The sequence below is a fragment of the Cyrtonyx montezumae genome, unplaced genomic scaffold (assembly GCF_038088225.1).
Source record: "Cyrtonyx montezumae isolate F1298 unplaced genomic scaffold, pur_monq_1.0 scaffold_3, whole genome shotgun sequence".
Lineage (NCBI taxonomy): Eukaryota > Metazoa > Chordata > Aves > Galliformes > Odontophoridae > Cyrtonyx > Cyrtonyx montezumae.
The window spans coordinates 113,731,140-113,754,338 of NW_027072034.1; the positions used below are offsets into that span (position 1 = coordinate 113,731,140).

General features: G+C 39.7%; 1 protein-coding gene across 1 annotated transcript in view; it reads left to right on the plus strand.

The window, feature by feature from the left end:
• Window positions 1-23,199, plus strand: part of LARGE1 (LARGE xylosyl- and glucuronyltransferase 1) — a 279,675-nt gene that overhangs the window by 245,241 nt on the left and 11,235 nt on the right. The window contains exons 11-13 of the mRNA XM_065743076.1: window positions 9,688-9,851; window positions 14,070-14,348; window positions 20,572-20,718. Coding sequence (XP_065599148.1) covers window positions 9,688-9,851; window positions 14,070-14,348; window positions 20,572-20,718 — 590 coding nt within the window. The remainder of the gene's footprint in view (window positions 1-9,687; window positions 9,852-14,069; window positions 14,349-20,571; window positions 20,719-23,199) is intronic.

Here is a 23,199-nt window from a genome sequence, read left to right on the forward strand (position 1 = left end):
AAAAAAAAAGAAGATGCTGGAAAAGATTGAGCTAGACATACAAAAATAAATGAGTCTTAACTTGCCAAGAGACACCAAAAAGTTAACAGCCTTCTATCAAAACAATGAGATATAAAAAATATCTAACTTCGAATAGCTTAAGAATAGTCACTTAGGAGAATACATTGCTTTTAATCAGTTGCCCTTGATGTAAGTCCAGCTCAAAACTTGTCAATTTCCTTTTAATTGTAGAATACAAAAAGAAAATCTTGGTTTTGATGTTATGGTCCCTAAGAACAGGATTATCATGAAAACCTTTCTCACTCTGCTGTAGCACACACAGTGTCACAGGTGTCCTATTAAAATACAGCACATTCCCATGATGTATTGCAGGACAGCATTCAGACACAGAGCATCTTGTAAGGTGAGAAGGGAGCCACTGTTTGTCATTCCTCCTGGAACAAGGACTAGGGGACATGAAGTGAAAATACCAAGTAGCAGGTTCAAAACAAAGCAAGGCATTTCACCCAAGATGTAATGAAGCTTTGAACAAGAAGTGATGTTGCTAAAAATACACCTGTGTTCAAAAAGTGACTCTTTGTGGAAACAAAATCAGTCAGGAGCTGTTTTAGGCTTCGATGCAGGAAATCCTTAAGCCCAAGTGCAGGACTGGAGGTGTGTTCTGAGAAAGCATCGCAGTACACTCACATTGCTTTTACACTCCTCTCAAGGCAGCGTGGCTAGAGACGGGATTGTGGGCTAGGTGGACTTTTAGCCTGACGAGATGCAGATGTAAGGTTAGGATTCCTAAGAACATCTTTGACAAAAAAAGACTGTAATTTGCAAAAACAGATGTTAATAAGGTAGGAATTGTTATTTATGTTACAGCTGTCATTTTTTTCTTTCTTCTCCAAGCTGAAGCTATCAACCTCAAAGAAAAAAATACGAAACACAACTGGGCTTTATTGTGTCTGCATTGTATAAGTGCAAGCATTGAGGGCTGGAAGTCAATGATCATTAAGGTCCCTTCCAACCCAAGGCATTCTACAATCCTATGAAAAGTTGTTCCTTCTTTTGACTATGCTTCTCTGCACTGTGGACCAGTGGTCAAGACTCTGGAATAGCTCTGCCAGTATTATAATCAAAGAGAATTACTTAAGCACTAAATGCACCAAGCCCTGCTGTGGAAGAGGCAGTGGCTTGTTAGGAGGCTGTCACTCAGAATCTGGCTGTGGCAGAATGTACCCTTAAGGTCTTGTTCCAATATGCCAGCCATTGCAGCTCTGCAGTTTAATATTTGTAATGATGTTTTATTTAGAGTGCAACCTGTAATTAAGGAATCTCATTTGTAATGCAGATATCTGGAAAATGTAAAAAGAAACGTGACAGTGGGTACCACTGGGCTGATTCTGATGCTCTAAGGCCCTTTACATGTAACTCTAAGGCCCCTTTACGCTTCTCATCAGTACTGAGACAGCCTTAAAATGAATGTAAATTATGTATCTTCCCTTTTTAAAGACTCTTTACAATGTAAGGGAGATGTAAAGGGGTCTTAGTTGAAAAGGTAATCAGACATTACATTTATCTGTCAATCTTTCCCTGGCTCTGTGCATGCATGTATGCTTGTAGATGCATGTCTGTATGTATTAGTATAGATTAGTACATTTTTTTTCTTTCATTTATTTTCAATGTTTGCTAAGGAAGTATAGTATCACACAGTGAATTTTTAGATGTCTGAAGTCAGTCTTTGGATCCTGTACTGCACAGGACTGATCTCATCAGGTGTTGATCTTCAGCTGCACCAGGCTGCACTGTTAGTAGGTTCCAAAAAGTTACAAATAGGAATGAACAGGACAGATAGAAATTTGAAAATGAAATATTGGAGGCAGAGAAGTACAAATTGAAAAATGGAGAGACAGTAGGGTCATTTTTCTGTTTATATAAAAAGAGTCATATATATGTCTATGTGTACATACATAATTTATCCTTTCATTGGAATACTGAAGCTGAAAGGCACTGTGTGTTGCAAGACTGCAGACAGGGGCCTGGCACATGCTCCTCACTGCAGAGCATCGTTGTGAATCCCCTTCTTTCAGTATGTGCTAACATGGGATTACACAGAGCTGGATCTTCTCTGCAAACTGATATTACATTCACCTCTTTGCCTTGCATGCGGATTCTGGATGGGAAATTCAAATGTGAAATTCAGATTATGAACCAAATCCTCCTGTAAACACTGCGCATTACTCCAGCGCCCTTTAAAGAGGGTCCTTGCCTTTCCGTCCAGCTTCTTCCATGCTATTTCCCCTTCTTAGTCCTTTTTTACTTCGATGCGAGGGAGCAGATTTTAGGCAAGCCCTCTAAATTAAATGTTTTCTATTGGCTTTTAATTGTAAAGCACAGCATTTCATTCTATAGAACCTGCTGCAGCATCTAAAATACTTCAGTGAGATCAACTACTATCTCTGTAGTTGTGCTATAAGATACATACTGTATGCCTGATTTTTAGCACACGCGCACACACTCAACCTTTAACATTCTCATAAAACTTGTTTCCTGCAGACAGCTTCTCACCAGGTGCTTCTGCCACAGCATTAAATCTGAAGGTTGAATGAGGTGTCCCCCATTACTGAAGCCTTGGTCCTGATTCAAAACGTAGAACAAGATCAGTGTGAGCCTTATAACTGATTTCACTCAATTTTGGAGAAAAAGAGTATATTACCCCTAGAGAAGACTTGAAAAAAAAAAAGAAAAAAAATTGCTTCAGATTTCCTCTACTTTTTCATTTTTCCAACACAAAGGAACAGTATAAAAATTCTTGTTCTCCCTGAAAACACTTGCTTAGGTCTATCATTACTTCCTAAATGTCTTTTAACTTATTCACTCTTTTGTGTGAAACCACTGATTCTTAACAGTAGCAAATGGCTCTGCATGTCATCTAGTAATATCCAACAGAAGAGCAGGAGATTGATGTGCTACGTAGTTTAAACTCTACTGTGTGCCACATAATTTACATTCAACTAATAAATTTAGCAATTTCTGAAGGTCTAAGAAGGGCATGCAAAGGGAGCTTCCAAGACAGTAACAGGGAGCTGAACTTAAAATCATACTGATGCTGTGAGTACCCTTTGTTCCTGCAGGATTTCAACCCTCTGCATCATTTGTAGGACTGGCATATAAAGGTACTATTTTGTCATGTTGTAGCCTTTCTCTAGTAATGACAGGTGGTTTATGGCAGTTTTGACAAGAAATCCTAACTTGCCCAGCTGTGTTGTTTCTATTATTAAAACTGTTATTATTATTAAATGCTGAGCTGGTAGCACATCCTTCTAGCTGCCTGAAACTTCTCGTTACACTGCTTTCAGCTGCTTACAGTATTGCTAGATGGAGAAATTATGAACTGTGTTTCTTTTTGACATGCTTGTATGCCTTCCTTTTCCTTCTCTCTCAATTATTAAAGTGAAGCACAGGGAGAAGCTCTTGGGGTTGCCCACAGTGCAAGTTCAGATGACTTCTTCATGGAACTACTCCATAGCTCAGAGAAAGAACTGACATTTAGTAAGAGTGAACTTGGGGCCAAGAATATGCCTTATGCCAGGCTGGTGAAAATTTATGCGAATTATAGGGCTGAAAAATCCCCCTATGATATACACATTCTCAGTCGTGCTTTGTTTGCTAAGTAGGGGGCTAAGGTCTCTGGAGACTTCTTTGGAACGTGCATAGATATGTCTGATCAGATTATGAATTTGCCAGTGCCACAGAACAGTGCAGTTTGCTGCAAGTGGGGGACCAGGATGAAGATGTGTATTTTCTGTGTTTCTTTCGGAATTCTCAGAGCCAGTTTTGACCGCTCAGTAGAGCTAAGAGCAGGAACCAGCATGATGTCTGTTCTGAGAGAGATCCATTAACCTCACTGCTGTCCAGGCAATATGGAGGAGAAAAAAAATTCACTTTCACATGTAGAAGGTTAAAATCCAGCTCAGAGGATCCTTTTGTGAGACACTGGCACAGGCTGCCCAGAGAAGCTGTGGGTGCCCATCCCTGAGGTGTTTAAGACCAGGATGGATGGGGCCCTGGGCAGCCTGAGCCAGTGGGTGGCAGCCCTGCCCACAGCAGGGGATGGAGCTGGATGGACTTTAAGATTTCTTCTCATCTGAGCCATCTGGGGATTTTGGGATTCTATGAAAGGCTTAAAGAGAAAATTTACTGTAGATAGAAGTTCTGAGAGGAAGTACCAGGGACAGTAAGAGGAAAGAAGTGATGGGTACCTGTAGGTGCTGGCAAATTATTTGAACAAGCACCATAGGGCTAGAAACTGCTGACTTCAAACGCACTATAGAACTTGCTACAGAAGAAGGAGCAGCCTGAGGAAGGACAAGCTGGGAGACCAGGCTGCCAGGGCACTGTGGCACAAGGGAGGGCTACAAACAGCTCAACTAAGAATGGGTTTGGGGGACCTTGAGAACAACCTAGTTCTCACAGCTGCAACTGAGAATACACCAAGTTTTACTTTGTATACATCTAACTGTTAAGTTATGCGTGCCAGGAATTTGGATTCTTAACTGTGCTGATCATTCATAGTAAAGGTAAACCACTACTTCTGTTTAACAATAATATAGTTTATTGTATATATTTTACAGCAAAATTCTTGTTAGGTAGGCTTGCTCAGACACTATCCTTCTCTTTGTCCTAAGCACAGCTGTTTCATAGAAGGCTGAATTTGCCCCATAGCAGATCTACAAGGTTTTACAACATGGGAAGAATAAAGGTTTCATTGACGTGGGATTAGTCAGGTTTTTATTACTAATTATTGGAGAAGCCAGAATTACTTTATGTAGGTCATCCCAAACAACACTCAGTAAGTGCTTTTTCCTCCTCACATCATCATCTGTTTTTTTTTGTTTGTTTGTTTATGCCATGCTAAAGGCAACCACTAATTCACGGACTTTAAAAGTGCTAAATGTGGCAACACAAATTGCCTACTGGTGGGAACTGGGGCATCTACACAGGAGGAAATGAAACTGCTGCATTTTATAGCAAGATTGTAGTTTCATCCTTAGCTGGTGTTATTTTTCATCTCTCAGAGGCTAAGCTGAGCTGATTTTCTGCTGTGAATTTTAACTGCACACACCTGGGAGAAGGAAAGATGATCTGAAAGTTAGAAGTTTTCATCTAAGCAGCTCAGTTCCTGTTGTGTTAGCGTGATATTTAGTGAGTTACTGAAACCTCATGTCATCTCACCTTAACTTAAATGCTTTATGAAAGAGAGATGTCTGTGTGAGGGGATTCATCCTCTTCCCAAAGTCTAAATAGCCTTTGACACACAAAATATTTTTTTTGTTCAGATTTTTCTTAAACATCACTAATCCCAAAGAAAATACTTCTGATCCTGGATTTTGGATCGGTCTCATTTGGGATGAAGTCCTGTAAGTTTTGGTGGGAAATGATAGTTAAAAAATTGAAACTGATCACTGATGCACTTCCACTAGCAGTAACCAGTTTGTTGGTGAAAGATATGCGCCATGTGCCGTGATCATATGGGTCTGTCATCTGCCACATGCAGAGAGGCACCACCTCATAGAAGTGTATTAGGCAGATGGACCTGGTAAATGGTGAGGGTTCGTGATGGAGCTGAAAACCTTCTGGCCTTCTGTGCTTGTCCAGCTGAGATCTGATCCCCTGCCACAGCTGGTTGTCTTTTTACTTTGGCCTCATGCATGCCACAGTGCTCTCTGCATGCTGCCATTTTTATGTCAGAAACAAATGACATTGTTTGCTAATGAAAGCTCTTGCTGTTTCCCTCTATGGTATTTCCTTAGAGAACATCTCCTGCACATAGTCTGAAAAGAACATCGCCTTTCTACTGCAAGAATGTTTCCTTGAGGTGAAATTTCCCACATGCTCAGTGGCAAGTAGCCTTCTCATTGAACATCTTGTAGAAAGAATGAAACTCATGCTAAGCAGGAACTTGCTTTTGAGTTAACGCATGCAGTCACTCTAAAAATGAAAAGTCTTCTTTATATAAGGCATTTTGTTGTAAGTATAATGGAGAGACCCGTAATGGGTATGCCATCTTTTTATCAAATCCAGCTGGCAGCAAGATCTTTATTTCGATGGCGCACTGTGTTTAAGTGTCTATTCGCATAGATCTGTCAGATCCTGATTATAAGCCAATTTTTTCATGCAGGTATAATGTGGGAGCAAATTTTAAAGCAAGCTATACATTTTTCTGTGTAAAAAATGGATCCACACAGTATACAGGCTGTAGGAAAGATTGTATCAGCTGAGAGATATTGTGTGATTGTGTAACTGAAAAACAATATGAGGTAGCTTGCAAAGAGATAGCTTTAAAGTTATATATGTGACTATCTTAGACAATTACTTTGAATGGTATGCATCCTTAACATTTTCCATTTAAAATGTGTGTGTAAAAATGGCATACAACTGTGTGTAGTAGGCATTTATAGACTGCGTGTGTCTCTTCACAGTAAAGAGATAGCAGCCTTTATCTGTATGCATGATACTGGAAGTACAGAGTAAATGAAGACTGACAAAGCATTGGTAAAACAGATAAGCCAGATATACTGCAAGTCTTTCCCTAAGAAAGGAAATGCTTGTATTCCCACTTCAGTACTATGAACTTGGAGTACAAGAGTATTCTAGTATGGGGTTTGTTGAAGACCTAGACTTTTTACCCTGTATTTTCTTTAAGCCTCACACTCTAATACATGAAATGCCTACACAGCAGTAACAAGAGTTTGGGCTTGGCTTAAAAGAGACAGTTTTTTTAGGAGACCCTGATTTGTTGGGTTTTTGATATTAATAGTATAGCTCTGACATGCTACAAAAGTGGACCATTTCTTCAAAGAAAGAAAAACAAGGGCTTCTTGGACCCACTACTCCTCTCTCCTTTCTCCTTTCTTTTATTTGCCACAGGGCCAGTTTCAGTGGTGATTCTGTTTGCCATTAGGTAAACTCAGTCTTACGAAGACAACAAAGCAAGAATGGGTGGGAATTTTTCACATTTGCACCTGCACAAGTAATGTAAATACAAAAGAAAGAGATGCCCAAAAGAAAGGGTTTTCATCTCTCAGAGGCTAAGCTGTGACTCCAAAGGAAAGGAAGTGCACAGAGTTTGCTTTGATTTGGTTTAGGTTGGATATCAGGAAACACTTCTTTACAGAAAGGATTGTTAAGCACTGTTACAGGCTCCCCAGGGAGGTGGTTAAGTCACCATCCCTGGATGTGTTTAAAAACCATTTGGATGTGGTGCTCAGGGACATGATTTAGCGGAGTTGTTAGAGTTAGGGTAGTATGGTTAGGTCATGGATGAACTCGATGATCTTTGAGGTCTTTTCCAACCTGAGTGATTCTATGATTCTGTGATACTCAAGTCTATAGTGTTTGTCCATATGAATTTATTTTAAGCGTGCTATATATAGGTTGTAAGGTATTCGGAGGAAGTTACCAATATTCTGGATTTAATGAGATTCAATAAGTAAGTAGTTTATGGTATTTCACTTTATGGTTGTTGTTTTTTTCCACTTTGTTGTGTTGTCAATCATCAGGCAAGAGACATGTTCAAATAATGAGCTGTCCATTGTTAAAAATCTGATGCTTAGGCTGCTGGAGAAAAGAAAGGGGGAGATATTTGGTTATTTATTTAACTTTAGAAATCAGCAGCACTGTTTATGCCATGGTAGCTGTAACAATTTCTCTTAAAAATAACAAAACCTGCCACAAAATCATCCTTGAACTAAATTGAAAAAAGAAAAAAAAAGGAAAAATAAGCTAACAAGACCCTGAAAATTTTAGGGCACAGCTAACTTCCACAGTGCTTTGATATTGTCTTAAATGTAAAGCTCCTTGATAATTTTGGTAATGTAGAGATATATGTATTCTTTATAGTCATTGTTGTGAAAATTAGGTTTAATTCATATATTCTTTGAATGTTCTGTTGAAGGTGAAGTACAGGCTAAGCTGAATGATGATCTGTAAAGCAGAATGAATGAAACTCCAGCGATGCGTTAAAGAATTCCTGATTTCTATTCCACCAAGAGATCTTGGTTTCAGGAGTTTTGCCTGAGTAAAGATTTCTCAAGATTCAGACTCTCATCTTTCTAAAAGCAGTCTCTCCTGAGAGGCATTTTAAGATCCGTGCAGAACAATAGCAAGGAAGAGTGAGATCCTGATCCAAAACTCATTGAAATCAAAGGAGATGTTTCCATTATTCAAAAGAAGATTAAAGAGTAATATAATACAGAAAAATACCAGCAATTATTCTATCAGCCTTCACAGGAGAACATTCAGCTCTCACATAATCGAAGATGGCAGCCATCATTCTTACAGTTCCAAGAACAACAGCTCTTGTTCTTAGCACAGTGTTAGAAAAAAAAACACCTACGTTTTCCGTTTTCTTAATGATACTGTTGTAAACTATTGCTTTAAATAGCTCTGCACGGATTTTTTAAATCTAAATAAATGTCTGTAATTCATAATCTGTTGCATGAAGCAGCTTTGAAACCCACTGTGGTTTTATCAAAACTTGTAAAGATATGAAGTGAATATTTGTCTTAATTTACTCTTTGCTGACAAATAGGTAATCATATCCCTCTTACAGAATGCTTTTAAGAAATACAGTGTAAAAAATGATACGTTTACTAATAACCTACGTTTCAAGAGCAGTGCAAACAGAACTCTATTTGATGTGTCAACACCATATATATTATTTTCATCTGCACTGCATTTTGTAGGACATTTTAGAGCAGGCATGACTGATTTTTCCTTTTAAATGAATGCATTTTAAGTAATCTACCCAGATGTTTGGCTTTAAATAATGTAGTTCAGTGATGGAATTGGTCAGCTGCTTAGACATTTGAACAGTTTTTCCTCTTCCTCCTTCTCCCGTAGTTAAATTTTTATTCTTCTAAAGCTACACGACTGCATGACTCAGGACTGAATTGCTTTCTTTTGCCTATTTTGACTTTGAAGGGGCTTGATTTTCAAGAAAGCCAAGAAATATGTGTTCTCTGGTAATTTGACATCCTTTCAGTTTCTCAAACCAGGTATGCAGAAGCACAAATCCTGTACTTAATTCTGGCTCTTCTGCAGTTGAAGAATTATTTTTATTGCAAAATTATACTGATGCAGATATGTATGTCTCAGGAAACTGGCTGACGTTCAGTTTAAGATGTTACTTTTCCAGCTGTCTGTCCATGCCCCTAGCAACATTTAACGTTCTCCAGCAGAGGCAGCAGAATGGGAATTGCTCAGTTCAGGGTACAAACTTAATCTGCTGCTGAGTTTTCTCTACTGGAACTGTATGTCTACAAGTGGTTTAAAATACCACTTATCAGAAGGAATGGCCTTATGTATCATGTTGGAACATTTGCTCTGAAATTTGGTGGTATTAAGTGTTGTGATTGTTCACTGTTTCATTGCTAGCTGGGATGTTGGAAGTCCATAATATGTATGATATATACAATACATAGACCATAATATGATGGGCTGTCTTATCTCCCACGTCTGTTTACTTAAAAGATTTTTCTTCTTAACTCATGTTCATTGACTGAAAGGAGCGAGGCTTGGGAAAACTCTGCTATGTATGTTTCAGTTCCACTCCCCATTGCAGTCACGCTACAGGTTTCCAACCTGTTTATTCTCTCAAGTGGAATTGTAAGGAACTTACTGTCTATTCTTACCTTACAGCTCCAGAAACAGTTGTCTGAGCTGGACGAGGATGACTTGTGCTATGAATTTCGTCGAGAACGTTTCACTGTCCATCGCACTCATTTGTATTTTTTACATTATGAATATGAGCCTGCATCAGACAATACTGATGTAACACTGGTGGCTCAACTTTCAATGGACAGGTAAGGAAAATCTCATTTGGAAGCATAAGACAATCTTTTTTGACAGGCTCAGAGCTTTTTGATAAATCCAGCCATGTATAGCTTTAGCAAGGAAAAAAAATAACAGAAACAGACAGTAAGATCTTTCTTCAGTAGTAGTGCATGTAGGCATCACATGCACCCAGGCTAGAGTTCTACAGTTCATATAGGAGTACGAGTAGATTATATGAGAAGTTGAATCCTGAAGCTGCAGGAGTTGTTACTTGTCAGAGTTGCCAGACACTGTTAGTTTATGGAGTTTCACAGTAACTTGGGAATGTCAGATGTTTGTGACAGACTTAAGGAAGCAGTGGTAGCTGATCAAAGGTTTTACACGCAGCATTTCCACATCAGAAAATCTTAATTTGTTGTCGTTTGTATTTTCCTTGCAGAAAATTTCTATTAGTGACTCGATTTTCTTATGAAAATCACAACTAAACATTTGAGATTCAAATTGGGCAGTTTAAAATATTTTTAGGTTTAGTGTGAAATGAAAAATCACCTTTTCGTAGGAGTTGCTGCAGTTTAGTAAACATTGTCAGAATAATAAGTTTAACTCTTCAACTTTCAGTCCCAGAGTAAGGTGAAATTTAACTGATATTTAATTTGGGGAAAAAAAGTCCGTTTCATGACAAGCTCCATCTGCACCTTTATGATTCCCACTGTTGTCATGTTTCAGAAGCACTGACAGTTCAGTCTACATCAGCCAGCTCAGTGATACTTTGAATTGTCAGTCTCCTTTTTCTTCCTGCTTCTCAGTTCAAATCTCTTCTAAACTTTATAGTTGCTGCTATCCAAGTGGGTTATAAAACCAGGCAGAACTCCTTGCTTATAAGCACGCAACTAATATTTCACTTGGTGGAGCACATGCAGGATGCTGTAAGACCCATGAATATCACTGCTGCTACACTAGTGGAAAGTCAACACTATTCCAGGAGGATCAGAGAAATTCATATCAACAAAATATTTGCAGCCTGTTTCAGAAATGAACATGAACGGATGAGGGCTGTTCTGTTTCTGCAGTGCCTCGGCACATTGTATTATGACGTACTGTGTGCATCAGTGTCTGTCCTATTGATTTTTAATTGAGGAAACATTTCTTAAGTGTTCAGAAACCTTTGACTACAAAACTGAAGAAATAAATTAAGCCAGACCCTGAGCGAGTGCCACAATAAATTAGTAGAAGCTGGTCTGTGCACATGGTACATTTTCCCCCCAGAATTTAATTCAAAAGAATGAGCTGGGGCTTGGTGCTGATTCACTGGCACTGATGCAAAGTATGAGCATCTGTTTCTCTTTCTGGATCCTCACTGGGGCACATGTTTTTATTGATAGACAGAACCACACATTTTTATTCAGGAAGAACAGCCCTCTTGATACTGTGCAGGAAAAATCTTCCCTACTTCTTTGGTGTGTTGCTATAAATTATTGATTTGAGTTGGAAATACTCTCTTTCAGCTAAAATCAATAAATAATATCATACCAAAGAGCTGTTTAGCTGTTTTGTTTTCTTTCACATCTCTCAGTTACTGCTTTATTTTTTGTACTTCCTTTACACCACTTTTATTAAACCCCTCCGGCGCAGCTGTAGACATTTAAGAATAGTGTCTCAGATGTAAGATGGCATACACGTAAACAATGTGCTATATGCCACACTCTTGCTTAGTCCTTTCAGATCATCAGCCAACATAAGGAAAGGCAGAAAAGTAACTCCCCGTGTCTCCAAGTCTCATCCTGCTGGAGCTGAGACTGATAGGACTGTTGTGACAAGCTTCTGTTTGTGCTATAGGCTTGAAGAGCAGAAGGCAGTGGAGCAGCTTAGGAGCTAACATTAATGTCTGTAGATAGAGGCTTTGAGAGAGAAAATTCATTCAGTGTTGTCATTGTTGGTTAATTGTCACTTTTGTACTGATGTGACAAGTTTGGTCTTACAATGGCTTGTTCCCATCACTGGCTTCATATGTGGCTTTCAAGGACTTGGCTAGGCAGCCTTGCTATAAGGCATGTAATGTATCTAGGAATCAGTAATCAGAGTGGGAATTAAAAAAATGTAGGATGAGGATGTGGATGAGAAAGACAAAATTAGCACTGAACTGCTTGAGGTTGGGGTGAGAATGACTTGTAAATTGGTTGAATATGCTTAAGAGGAAGAATAAAAACAAAGAATCTCACAAAACATTTGGTTTCCAGTGAAATACCCTTGACAGAAACAGACCTTAAAAAAACAACCAACTAAATGATGATCTCATTTACTACACAGTGTGTTTATTTATTTTCTCTAGAGAACACATTCCTCAAGACACGTAACAACAGAGAAATAACTTGGTGAGCTTGGAAACTTATATTTCTTAGTTTTGTGGTCAAATGAGACAATTCTAACAACTTACAGAGTGCAGGTTATGGAGCATCACTCAACAGTCCCTGTATCAAGCTCGTAGAAGTGGAGCCTGTCAGTGAGAACAATATAGCAAAATGGAGTATTCTGAAGGGCACTAAGCTGTCCAGCTGCAAATTTATACTGGCAAAACCCAGTTTCCATTTAAGTATCGTGGAAAGCTTAGCAGGCATCATCAGGTGTGCCATTTAAATAAGTTATGTATGCCATTTTTCCACTGCTTAGAGTCCTTGAAAGGTGTTTCGCTGCATTTCTTTCTGGGCTATTATTTAATTTATCAAAGGTTCCCAAAATCTGAATGGTGATGAAATGGATTCTTCTGGTTAGCAGGTTTCCATGATGTTGGAGAACGGCAAAAAATATATTTTTTCTGTATTTGCTACTAGTACAATCTAAAGCTTAAAGATTTCATGTAGCATTTAGATCCTTTTTATTTATTTGTGTTTCTAATTCTGCTGTATGTTTTAGGTTGATAATAACTTCTGTTTCAATAACAGATAAAAAGAAAATAATGTACCATGTGTAGCCTAGTAAAGGTAGTATCTCATATCTAAGACAAAATGATTATATCGTCATGAATGTCATCAGAAATGTAGGAAAAAGCTATTAATGTTAAATCAGAATTTATGTTTGCTGGTATATCTTTCCTTTCTCCTGCAGTGCTTAGTGCGATAGAAGCAGGGAGAAATTATTTTCCCTGATTACAATGATGCAGAAAACTTTTCTCGTGTTCTGTATAAATATTAATGGGAAAAATCTAGTAATGTGGATTTGAAACGTAGAAAAGATGATCATGTTGCATAGTCTGCTCTTCTTAATTTATAATAGAATATCTGGCTAGGCTGCATAGGTTCATATCCCTTTATATTAACTCAAGAGTCTTTGTGATCAGTTATTGCTGTATTTTTGGGTGGCAAATCTTTATCTCAAGGCAATTTTGTTTAAATTGCACCAAGTGATTAATCTATTTTGACCAGAAAGGGTTTGATTCGCTTTATATATGAAGCCTTTTGTTGGCATTTTCTTCAATAATATTGTAACTACTGGGAGTTTTAAAAAATATACACCAATATGAACTGTTTTAAAAATCATTTCAGGGAATTTGAGGAGGTTATTGCTAATAATACATGCAAATTAGTACTTTAAATGGTATTTTTGTCTGAAGTGCTCTGTTGATATTCCATGACAGTGCTATTTCTCTTTTTCCTTCTCTTCTTGCTTCCTACTCATAGTAAACCCCTTTGCTATCGATGTTTCATCTATTTGCCCTTTCCCTGACAGTGAATTTTTTTCCAGTCAATGCAAAAGTTCATAGAAGTCAGTATTCTCTTGACTTCCACTCTTAAGAGCTTTAAGGTCTTACTTACTGTCTCAAAAATAATTCAGAGAGGTTTCCATAAACAGGAGGTGAAGTGATTTCTAAGTCTGTAGGTGTTTGTCCTCCTCAAGATTTTTGAGGAGTGGTATATTAGGGTGCAACAAAATCTTGACGTAAAATGTGAATTGAGCACTAGGCACCGTTTTACATATTTGCCTTGTGGCTGTTTCAATCTGGGCTAAGGCCATCTTTGTCTCACCATTGTATGCAGTGGAGACAAAGGCGTATCCAGGGCGCAGGCCATCTGTCCAGAAGGAGACATAAACTTAGATAAGATGAATTGTGCTGTAGAAATATTTATTGCTTTCCACAGGATATAAAGTGACCCCAATCTGTCTCACTTAGATAGAGATAACTGTATTTGATGAGATAAAACAGTCCCAGACAGGGAGACAGCCTTTTCTTATTCTCACCCTTCCTCTTTCAGGCTCCAGATGCTTGAAGCCATCTGCAAACACTGGGAAGGTCCAATCAGCCTGGCACTCTATCTTTCTGATGCTGAAGCCCAGCAATTTCTGCGTTATGCCCAGGGCTCAGAAGTACTCATGAGCCGCCACAATGTCGGCTACCACATTGTGTACAAGGAGGGCCAGTTCTATCCAGTGAATCTTCTAAGGAATGTGGCCATGAAGCATATCAGCACACCGTACATGTTTCTGTCTGACATTGACTTCTTGCCCATGTATGGACTCTACGAGTACCTCAGGTAAACAGACAGTGGAGGATGGCTTTCCACGCCACACACTTTTTCTGCCCTTGTCAGTCCACCCCTCTCCTACATTCCCAAAATAATGCAGTTTGAGTAGATCTGAAAAAGGCAGCTTGTAGACGTTTACAGCATGACAACGCTCAGCAAAGCTAAATAATTTTTAGGGCAGAGGAAGAGGCTGTAACTAGAAGCGACACAATATAGTTACAGGAAAAAAAAAAATAAGGTCTAATATGAGCCCTGTTAGCCACCAAAATCACTTCCTTAGTGCAGCAAAAGAATCAATTTGAAAATTGGACTGAACTAAGGATCATTAAATGTACAATAGCATTCAGTGTTAGCAGAGATGAGAACTAGGCAATTTCTTCAAGCATCCCAGGTTCTTAGTGTCACTGACAGAAAAAACATGCAAAACATTAATGAATTTGTTGCCCCTGTGACACCCTCTTTATACAGTTTCATAGCTTGAAAACAGAGTGAGAGTCTAACCAGCTCAAGAATATGACTGTAATGCCAGCACCTGTCGAGGCAAAATAATTAGCATAAAAAAACTGGGAAGAGTAACCTCAGTAAGGTACTGTATGATAATAAATGTGAGCGAGTTGGACTGCGCAAACTGCAGACCTCTGATCCATGAACAGCGCTATTTTTCATGAAGACCTTTTTCCCCTACAGAGGCTGGTCATTTGAAGCCAAAGCACAGAGCGAGGGGGACACCCTGTGGCCAGACAGAAGGATTTCAGTTCCTTAGTCCTTAAACAGTTTTGCTTTTCATCTCTTTTCTGAGTTTGGTTAAACTTGACCACAGTGCTACTGGGAGTCTGTCTGTAGGTGAGCCCCTCCCAGTATGTAGGCCCGAGGTGCTGCAGCATAAAGGGAAATCCACCTTCCTCTGTGGTAAATTTATGGAGCAATTCCTTTGTTTCAGATTAACTTACTGTCTACTTACTTCTCCCTTGTGTGGACGGTTGTTTGGGTTTTTTTCACTTTCTGTATCCATGTACTGGGACAAATTCACTATGCTTTTAAGACACTGGATTTCAGTAATATCACTGAAATTTTATGTGTTAGCTTATTTTAGAGATATTTCTTTTTTACTTATGCTGTGAGGACACCAAACTAATTCTTTCCCTTGCACGTGTTAATTGTCTCAAGATGCATACGGAGACTGCTGTTATTAGCAGTACTGTTCTTTGTCATATGTGTTGCATGCTGTTACATTTCTCCATATCGATGTCAGACACAGTAAGGATAGCAACTATTGACATTGATAGGTAGTACCAAAAACAAAGCTTGTCCCTCTTGCTGCTTCCCAGTGCACCAATGGAAGCCCAGCATTGAAAAGAAGAGACAAACTGGTATTCCACAGTGTACTTAATACAGTAAAGCCACAGAAATAGTTACTGTGTAGTGACAGAGTATCACAGGACTAAATGCACAGTGATTCCACACATAGATGTTGTTCAGAAGAAGATGGATTGGCACTGACCATTGTTACAGCTGAGACTTTACATTGCTCTACAAGTCCTTCTTGAAACCTACACCACCTTAACTGTGCATCTCTGTTGCTTGGGAACATCAAAATTGCCTGCCTGCTACTACCAGCTATTTCAAAGGGAACTGGATTTGTGTGTGTGTGGACTAGAGTCTTTTGTTGCTTTTTCAATAGTGATTTTTCTCAGTAAAATAGCAGGGAGATGCAGTGAGATTATTTTAAATACGGTTATGTTGTATCTTTCCACACTGATTGCTCCTGCTGCCTCTGCAGGTAGTTGATCAGTGCCGTCAGTCTGAATGGCAGCAGCTGTTTGTTAGAGAGCTGTCACACATTTCCATCTTCACTTCCTCGGAGAGAACAACCATAAGCAGACGGGGCAGTGGTCTTTCAGGCGCTGCTCTGTACAGGACATGCCAGTCAAGTCTCTTTTACTTGAAAAATAGGGGAGTCCTGTCTGTTGTGCATTCTCAGAGAAAAAGGAATTTTGAAAAGCATTTTCAACCTACTTTGGAGGTTGTATGGGAATGATTACAGACAATTTTGAAGGAGAAGCTGATGGTTACCAGTCCCTCTAGGTGTCTGCTGATAGCACTTAGATTTGTGCTAATTGAGCTTTTTCACATCTGCTAAGGTCATTTCAATGCTTTTAATCTCCATCAAAACCCCTTTTTGTCCTATCTCACTCTGCTATGAAATGGAGAAGGGAAGAAATGTATCATTTAAAGATTTCCTATTTACAGAGCTCAGACATTTTTGTGGTCTGAGCTGAGTAGAAGTCTTTTGTCACTTTCAGTCATCAGTTACTGAGGTCATTTTGTCATTACTCCAGAGCGAAAGGCTCTTTCTGGTTGCAACAAGTAAGGTGTTTGGGTCATCCTAAAGGCTCAGCTCACCTAAAATAACTGAACAGGCTGCTTCTTTATGGTATCTACAGTTGTCACAGCTAGCACTAAAGTTCTTTCCTGACACATCTGTATAAAATATGCCCTTTTCTTCCAGGGACACATTAGCATTGAATGAGAGCTTACATCCAAACTCTGCCCACAGGTTATAAACCTGTCCATTGCAACACGAATTCAGAAATATTTCTAGTTGCTCTTTGGTAACTCAGAAAAAATCACACTTCATCTTATGCCTGTTTATTTTTCTTTGTTGGATGCCTTTATAGGCTGCTTTTGTAGAGAGGATGAAAATCCTGATTAATTTAACACTGGACTGACAACTCTTCAGTTCTTGTAACAAACCCCATGACTGCCTTGTCCATTGATCTTGAGCTAATCAGTTAGAATCCTAATGGTGGAATATAATTTGAATAAATGAACATATTTTATTTTATTATTTTATTTTATTTTTATTTTATTTTTCTGAATTCAATGCAAGCATTTCTGTATCTGAGCTTCCCTATCCTCCAGAAATGGGAGTGCTACTATCTGCCCACTTGAGGATGAGAACTGTTTGTTAATGTTTGGAAAGGACTGCAGAGATGTGAAGATTGAACTCAACACTGTTCATTCAGACACTGAGGAGGCCCTTGTGATTTAGAGTTCATTTCTTCCATGCTTTACAAAAAACAGGGTTGATGGGTAAATTAAAAATTTAACCCAACCCTCAGTGTGTCAGAATGACATACATTGGGTCTGAACACACAGGTGCCTGGGAAACGGTTTCCTGGACAACACTAGCAAAGAGAAACCACTTCATGAGATCTTGTCTCCTCATTTTAGGATGTGGGGGAAAGGACAGATAAAGGAAAATGGGTGCAGGATTGATGTCACTGAATCCAGCAGCACTCAGAAGTATAGAGCAGGAATTAAACAATTTGCCCATTGCTGGTTTGTAAAATAATCAAACGTATTCCTCACACATTATATTTTACTTGCAACACTTAAGAGTGGAAATTTTCTATTCCAAGTATCACGAAACCAGTCACCCAGCAAATAGCACCTCTGCATGAAACAGGAAGAATGTCAGCATACAAAAAAGGAAAAATGGATTTGCTTCCAATAGGAAGAGGTTGGATTCTCAGCCAGTGGCTCAGCCAGTTATGGATGTCAGAAGAAAATGGAAGATGTTTACTTCTCTACCAAAACCTCTCTATCTTTATCATAATTGACATGGTCTCTGTTGTCCTTTGTCACTCAGATTCCACACCTGGATATCAGCGCTGATTCTTTCCACAGCTTATGTCAGTCCTTTGCATCATGCAGTCTAATCCAAAGCAGGCTGTTGTTCTCAGAGATCAGGGCTGCTGTTTCAGCTCCCAGCTCAGTTTTGGTGAACCCCTCTCCATTGGCCTTAGCACTGTGTACTTTAATATATTTCTGCATAGATTATCACGTTATTATTTCACTCTATCACCTCTGCTGGCTCTCTGTGTCTGACTGCATCTACTACAAGCATCTTGTTTTCAGATTTCTGCTTCTCTCTGCTTACCTTACTTTTTGTACTCACCTTTGACTGTGCCAGTGATTTCAGCCTTGTGTATCAGTTTGTTCACGCTGCCCTTGGTTTTATTTGTATTGCTACTCTCATCTGTTGTTTCCAACAAGAGATCTAAGGCCCAGTTCAGCCACTGACACCCGAACTAAATTTGCAGATGACAAGAGCAGGGAGTGTACAGAGGGGATTATTGATATCCACATCATTTTAGTGTTTGTATCCCATATCTTAGAAAGTCATGTTTAACACTAGTTGCAACACAGTTTGCTCTGCTTGACAGCCTCTGCTGTTATCCCTGCTTGATACCTACACCTGCCTTATCTTTGTTCAACTTCAGGCTATGAACTTTGGTGGACAGGATTGTCTCCTACTCCTTGGACAGTGCCAAGCAAAGCTGGGACCTTGTTTTTTGCATGGGACTTCAGAGCTCTTTATCAAAGAGACAGCGGCAGCCATAAGTGGAAGCTGCTCTTTCCTTGCAGAGCCCAAAGGAGGAGCATCACTGCAAACATTATCTGCTTCTTCCTCAAACTGAATCCTCAAAGCTGCACCTCTCAAGGCTGACAGATTGCAGAGTCCAGGAAGCCTGAGATGTTGTCAGAGTAACTGTGTTAGCGTGCCCGGCTTGCAGAGAAGGTGTGAAGGGGAAAAAACATTAAAAGCATCATAAAGGCCAGGTGCTGGCACTGTTCAGTGATTCTGGAAGGTCATGGAGGCTGATTGTGAAGCAGTCATCTATTTACATGCAGATATCTTGGCCATTAGTAATGGTGAGGGAGAAGGCAGTGAGGAAAGTAAAGAAAAGTTATGATAAGACATTGTTAAAATCCTTCAGTTGTGAAAAGTTCAGTGGAATGTGGCAGAGGTTCTTTAAACAATGCAAACTATGCAGTAGGGCTCTGAGAACAGATTTCTTTTTATAGAACAGGCCCATAGGGCAGTATGAATTCTCTAAAATTCAGATTTTATTAAATAGTCCATCTCTCTTCCTTTTTATCTGATGGCAATAGAAATAAATTTCAGGTATTCTGGGCCTAGGAAATTGTTTTGTTTGGTTTTCCTGGTATTATGACAGTGATCCAAATTCTTTCATCTTATAAGGCTGTAGAGAATTTCTTGCTTGTCAACATTGTCCTTGATTGCTTGTTGCAGTAACATAAAAGTCAGGACAGTGAATCCTGTTAAGAGGAACTGACTATGACAGGGAAAGAGAAGCATATTTCTCTTATGAAATATAAAGATAATGAAAGGAAAATCGAGACAGAGTTATTTCTAATGACAAGCATGCAAAGATTCACTTGGGGGATGGAAAAGTAACTTCTCTTTCTTTTTCTTTAGCCTTTAGTTTGTTAGGGAAGAATTGATGAAATACCTCTGGCAGGCTGTGCATAAGATTGCTGTTGTTCTCCTGCTGCAATTGTTCTAAGGCCTCTTGTGGAAAATGCAGTATGTGTGTGTGTGTGCACGCACATGCACACTGAAACAGTCTCCACACTGCACAACCTGCAGCAAAAGAAGGCAGAAAGCGATGTATCTCAGAGCACCCAATGCACAAATCTTCTGTGTAGCACAAATGAGCTCTAAGCTTGACACTATCATGCACATCATGATATAATGGCTTAGATTGGAGGGGACCTTACTCCCACCCAGTTCCAATCCCCCTGATGTGGGGTTGCCCAGGGATTGCCAACCTCTAAATCAGTCTGCACAGGGCCCCATCCAACATGACCTTGAACGTTTCCAGGGATGGGGCACCCACAGCTTCTCTGGGCAGCCTGTGCCAGTGCCTCACTGCTCTTTGAGTAATGAACTCCTAACATCTAACTTAAACTCCTCTTCTGGTTTAAAGCCATTGCTCCTTGTCTTGTCACTATCAGGCAATGTATAAAGTTGATCCCCCTTGTTCTTATAAGCTCCCTTCAAGTACTAGAAGGCCTCAGTGAAGTCTCCCCAGGGTCTCTTCTTCTCCAAGATAGACAAACCCAACTTCCTCAACTGTTCTTCGTAGGATAACATGATGAACAATCATCAAGACACACTTCTGCTAATTTACCATGTCCTTTTGGCTTGCCTAGAATGAAAACTGACCTTCATGACAACCAGTATTCTTGAAGGCAGATATCTGTTCCACAGGAGAGGAAGGAACGATATACTCATGGTAAAGAATATGGGGCACAGTCACATTTGCAGTTATCATACTGCCCATTCTCTTTATTTGGAAATGACAAGGAATCTTCTCAGTTTAACATTTTCCTGCTTATATTTGTTGTTTCTCTTTGCCAGGAAGTCCGTCACCCAGCTAGACCTGGCTAACACCAAGAAAGCTCTGATCATACCTGCTTTTGAGACCCTACGCTACCGCCTCTCCTTCCCCAAGTCAAAAGCAGAGCTGCTATCTATGTTGGACATGGGAACCCTCTTTACATTCAGGTAATGGAAAATACTTTCATTGAACCTTTGGTCATTTCCTCTAAAGATTTTTTTTACGTTCTGTGAATATTTGATTTTTTCTTTTTTCTGTCAGCTATCTAGCTCCATTAAGAAACATATTGGATTTTTTCCCTTTTCATAGAGAAGCTGTGCACAGTCATATGTGGACATATTCCATCTGTAAGCTCAGCATTTTATCTAGTATTATACTCCTCTACTGAAAGACTTCAGATGTTAAATTGAATTTGTTTTATTTTCATCATTTTTTATTGCTCTATGAAATCAGGCGCGACCATTACACTCATGTGCATGTAATTTGCTTCTTGGCTGCCAAATACTATCTGGATAGCTGTGTCCCTCACGTGACCAAAAATAATTTCTCGCTGCTCATCGGTTCGCTTCCTCACTGACTGATTGGAAAAACAAATACAGGCTTGCCATGTGCTCTTATGAAGTATGAAATAGCTGCTTAAATAGCTATAGTTTCATAATGCAGAGGTAAAAGTCAACTCTGACTAGAAGTTAAGAAGAGAAGAACACCTAAATTTGGAGCTCTTCTCTGAAACAGACTCTGAACAACTCACTTCTATTATCTACCAGACACTTCAGTTTTAAAACACAGCTACCGGGGGTTAACTGTCATGGGTGTGTGATAATGTCTGTTAGCAGACATTTGTAAAGGATCACAGTGATGGCAAGAGTACAATATGGCCTTAAGATACTGCACAGAGAGGGGGCTTAGGAGAACTGTGTTCTTGTCCCAGCTCCGCTGCTGCCCCGCTGAGAGGTGACACATGAATCAGTTCTCTTTCTTACATCTTCTTTCTCCGTCTCTGAAATGCAGGTAACAATGTTCACCTCTTCTTTATCCAGTGTTTTGAGATATAGAGATAAGAACTATGAAAGCACTAAGTATTATCCATGGCCAGCAGAGCTCCTTATCACCTCTCCCATCCTTTCCTTACCTCGGAGCTTTCCTCGCAGTTCTTCCATTCATTGCATTATGCACATCTCCCATTGCAGCAGCCACCCTTCTTTCATGTTGCTTTATGCAGATGTCAGACCAAACAGCCTGTGTGAGCCTGGAACTCACAATTCTGACCCTCCATCTACAAGTGACTACTTTGAAATAGAAGCCCAAGATGGCTGAGATATTAGGGAGCCATTAATCTCTCTTGAAAATTACATGAGGGTAATGACAGACCAAGCATTTTTGTCTCACCTATGGCTCTATAGCAGTTGAAGATACACAAAACGACAATATATTTGTTGATAGAAAATAAATGTTTATCCCGTAACTGAAAGAAAAAATCCTTCCAGTGGGAAGTAACATACTTAGGATTTACAGCCATTACATTCCAGCAGCAGTCAAATTTTCAGCCTTCACAGCAGTGGTCTTCCACTATAGATTCATTGTCAGGCTGTATAGCGTGTTGGCAGATTTGCAGGTCCTTTCTCAAGTCTCACTCAAAAATCCCTTTAACATTAGTAGTTGCCAGGGCAAGGTTAAATGAGAAGCGAAGGACTGTAGCTGGTTTACATATTAATGTAGGACAAATTTTACAGGTGCTTCTCTAGTTTACTTTCCCTAATTTCATTGCTGAAATCTATCAACAGCCACAAAGCAGCTGTGATCTGAGCTGAGAATTTCCACCTCCACCTTCAAGGTGCTTTAATAATGCTGCAATTCAAGGCTGAGCAGGTGGGAGGGAGCTGGGGAGGACTGCTGTGACAGTGATTGCTGAGAGTGCCTGCAGCATCCCAGTCCCTCACACCACACTGTAGATTACGATCTTTCTTTGGCTGAAATTGCTTTTGTCACCTCTTTTCCAAATGGTGACCTTTTCTACCTCTGGGCAGCTAAGAAATACAAAACAGCTCTCAATTACATCCCCCAGTCAGCACCAAAAGAAAAAGGAAGATGGGAGCATCTGTGGATGACAGGGTGTGCTGGGTGGAAACCCTCTGCAGCAGTGGGATGCTTTGTTGAGGATTGCAGGCTTTGCATGCAGGTGCTGGCAGTGACTCTGCCTCACGAGGACGTGTCTGCCTTGCGGTTGGGTGGTACCACAATTGTACTGCCTACACAGCTTTCAGGCTCAAGGAAACCCACAGCTGGTAGGAGATGCATCACACTGAGGAAATGTAACCAACGATGACTGATTAACTAATTAACTGATTGCATCCACAATGCACAGTCCACAGTCTCTGGGCAGCCTGTGCCAGTGCCTCACCCACTCTCTGTGTGAAGAATTTCTTCCTAACATCTAACTCAGGTCCCCCTTCTTTCAGTTTAAGTCCTTTCCCCATTGTTCTATCCTAAGAAGTCAATCTCCCTCCTGCTTATAAGCTCCCTTCAAGTACTAGAGGGCCATAATGAGGCCTCCCTGGAAGATTCTCCAGAAAAGGTGACTTTGTTTGGATTTTCCAAAATTTCTACTGTGCTTGAAAATGTCATGGTCACTATTTTCAACAAGAAAA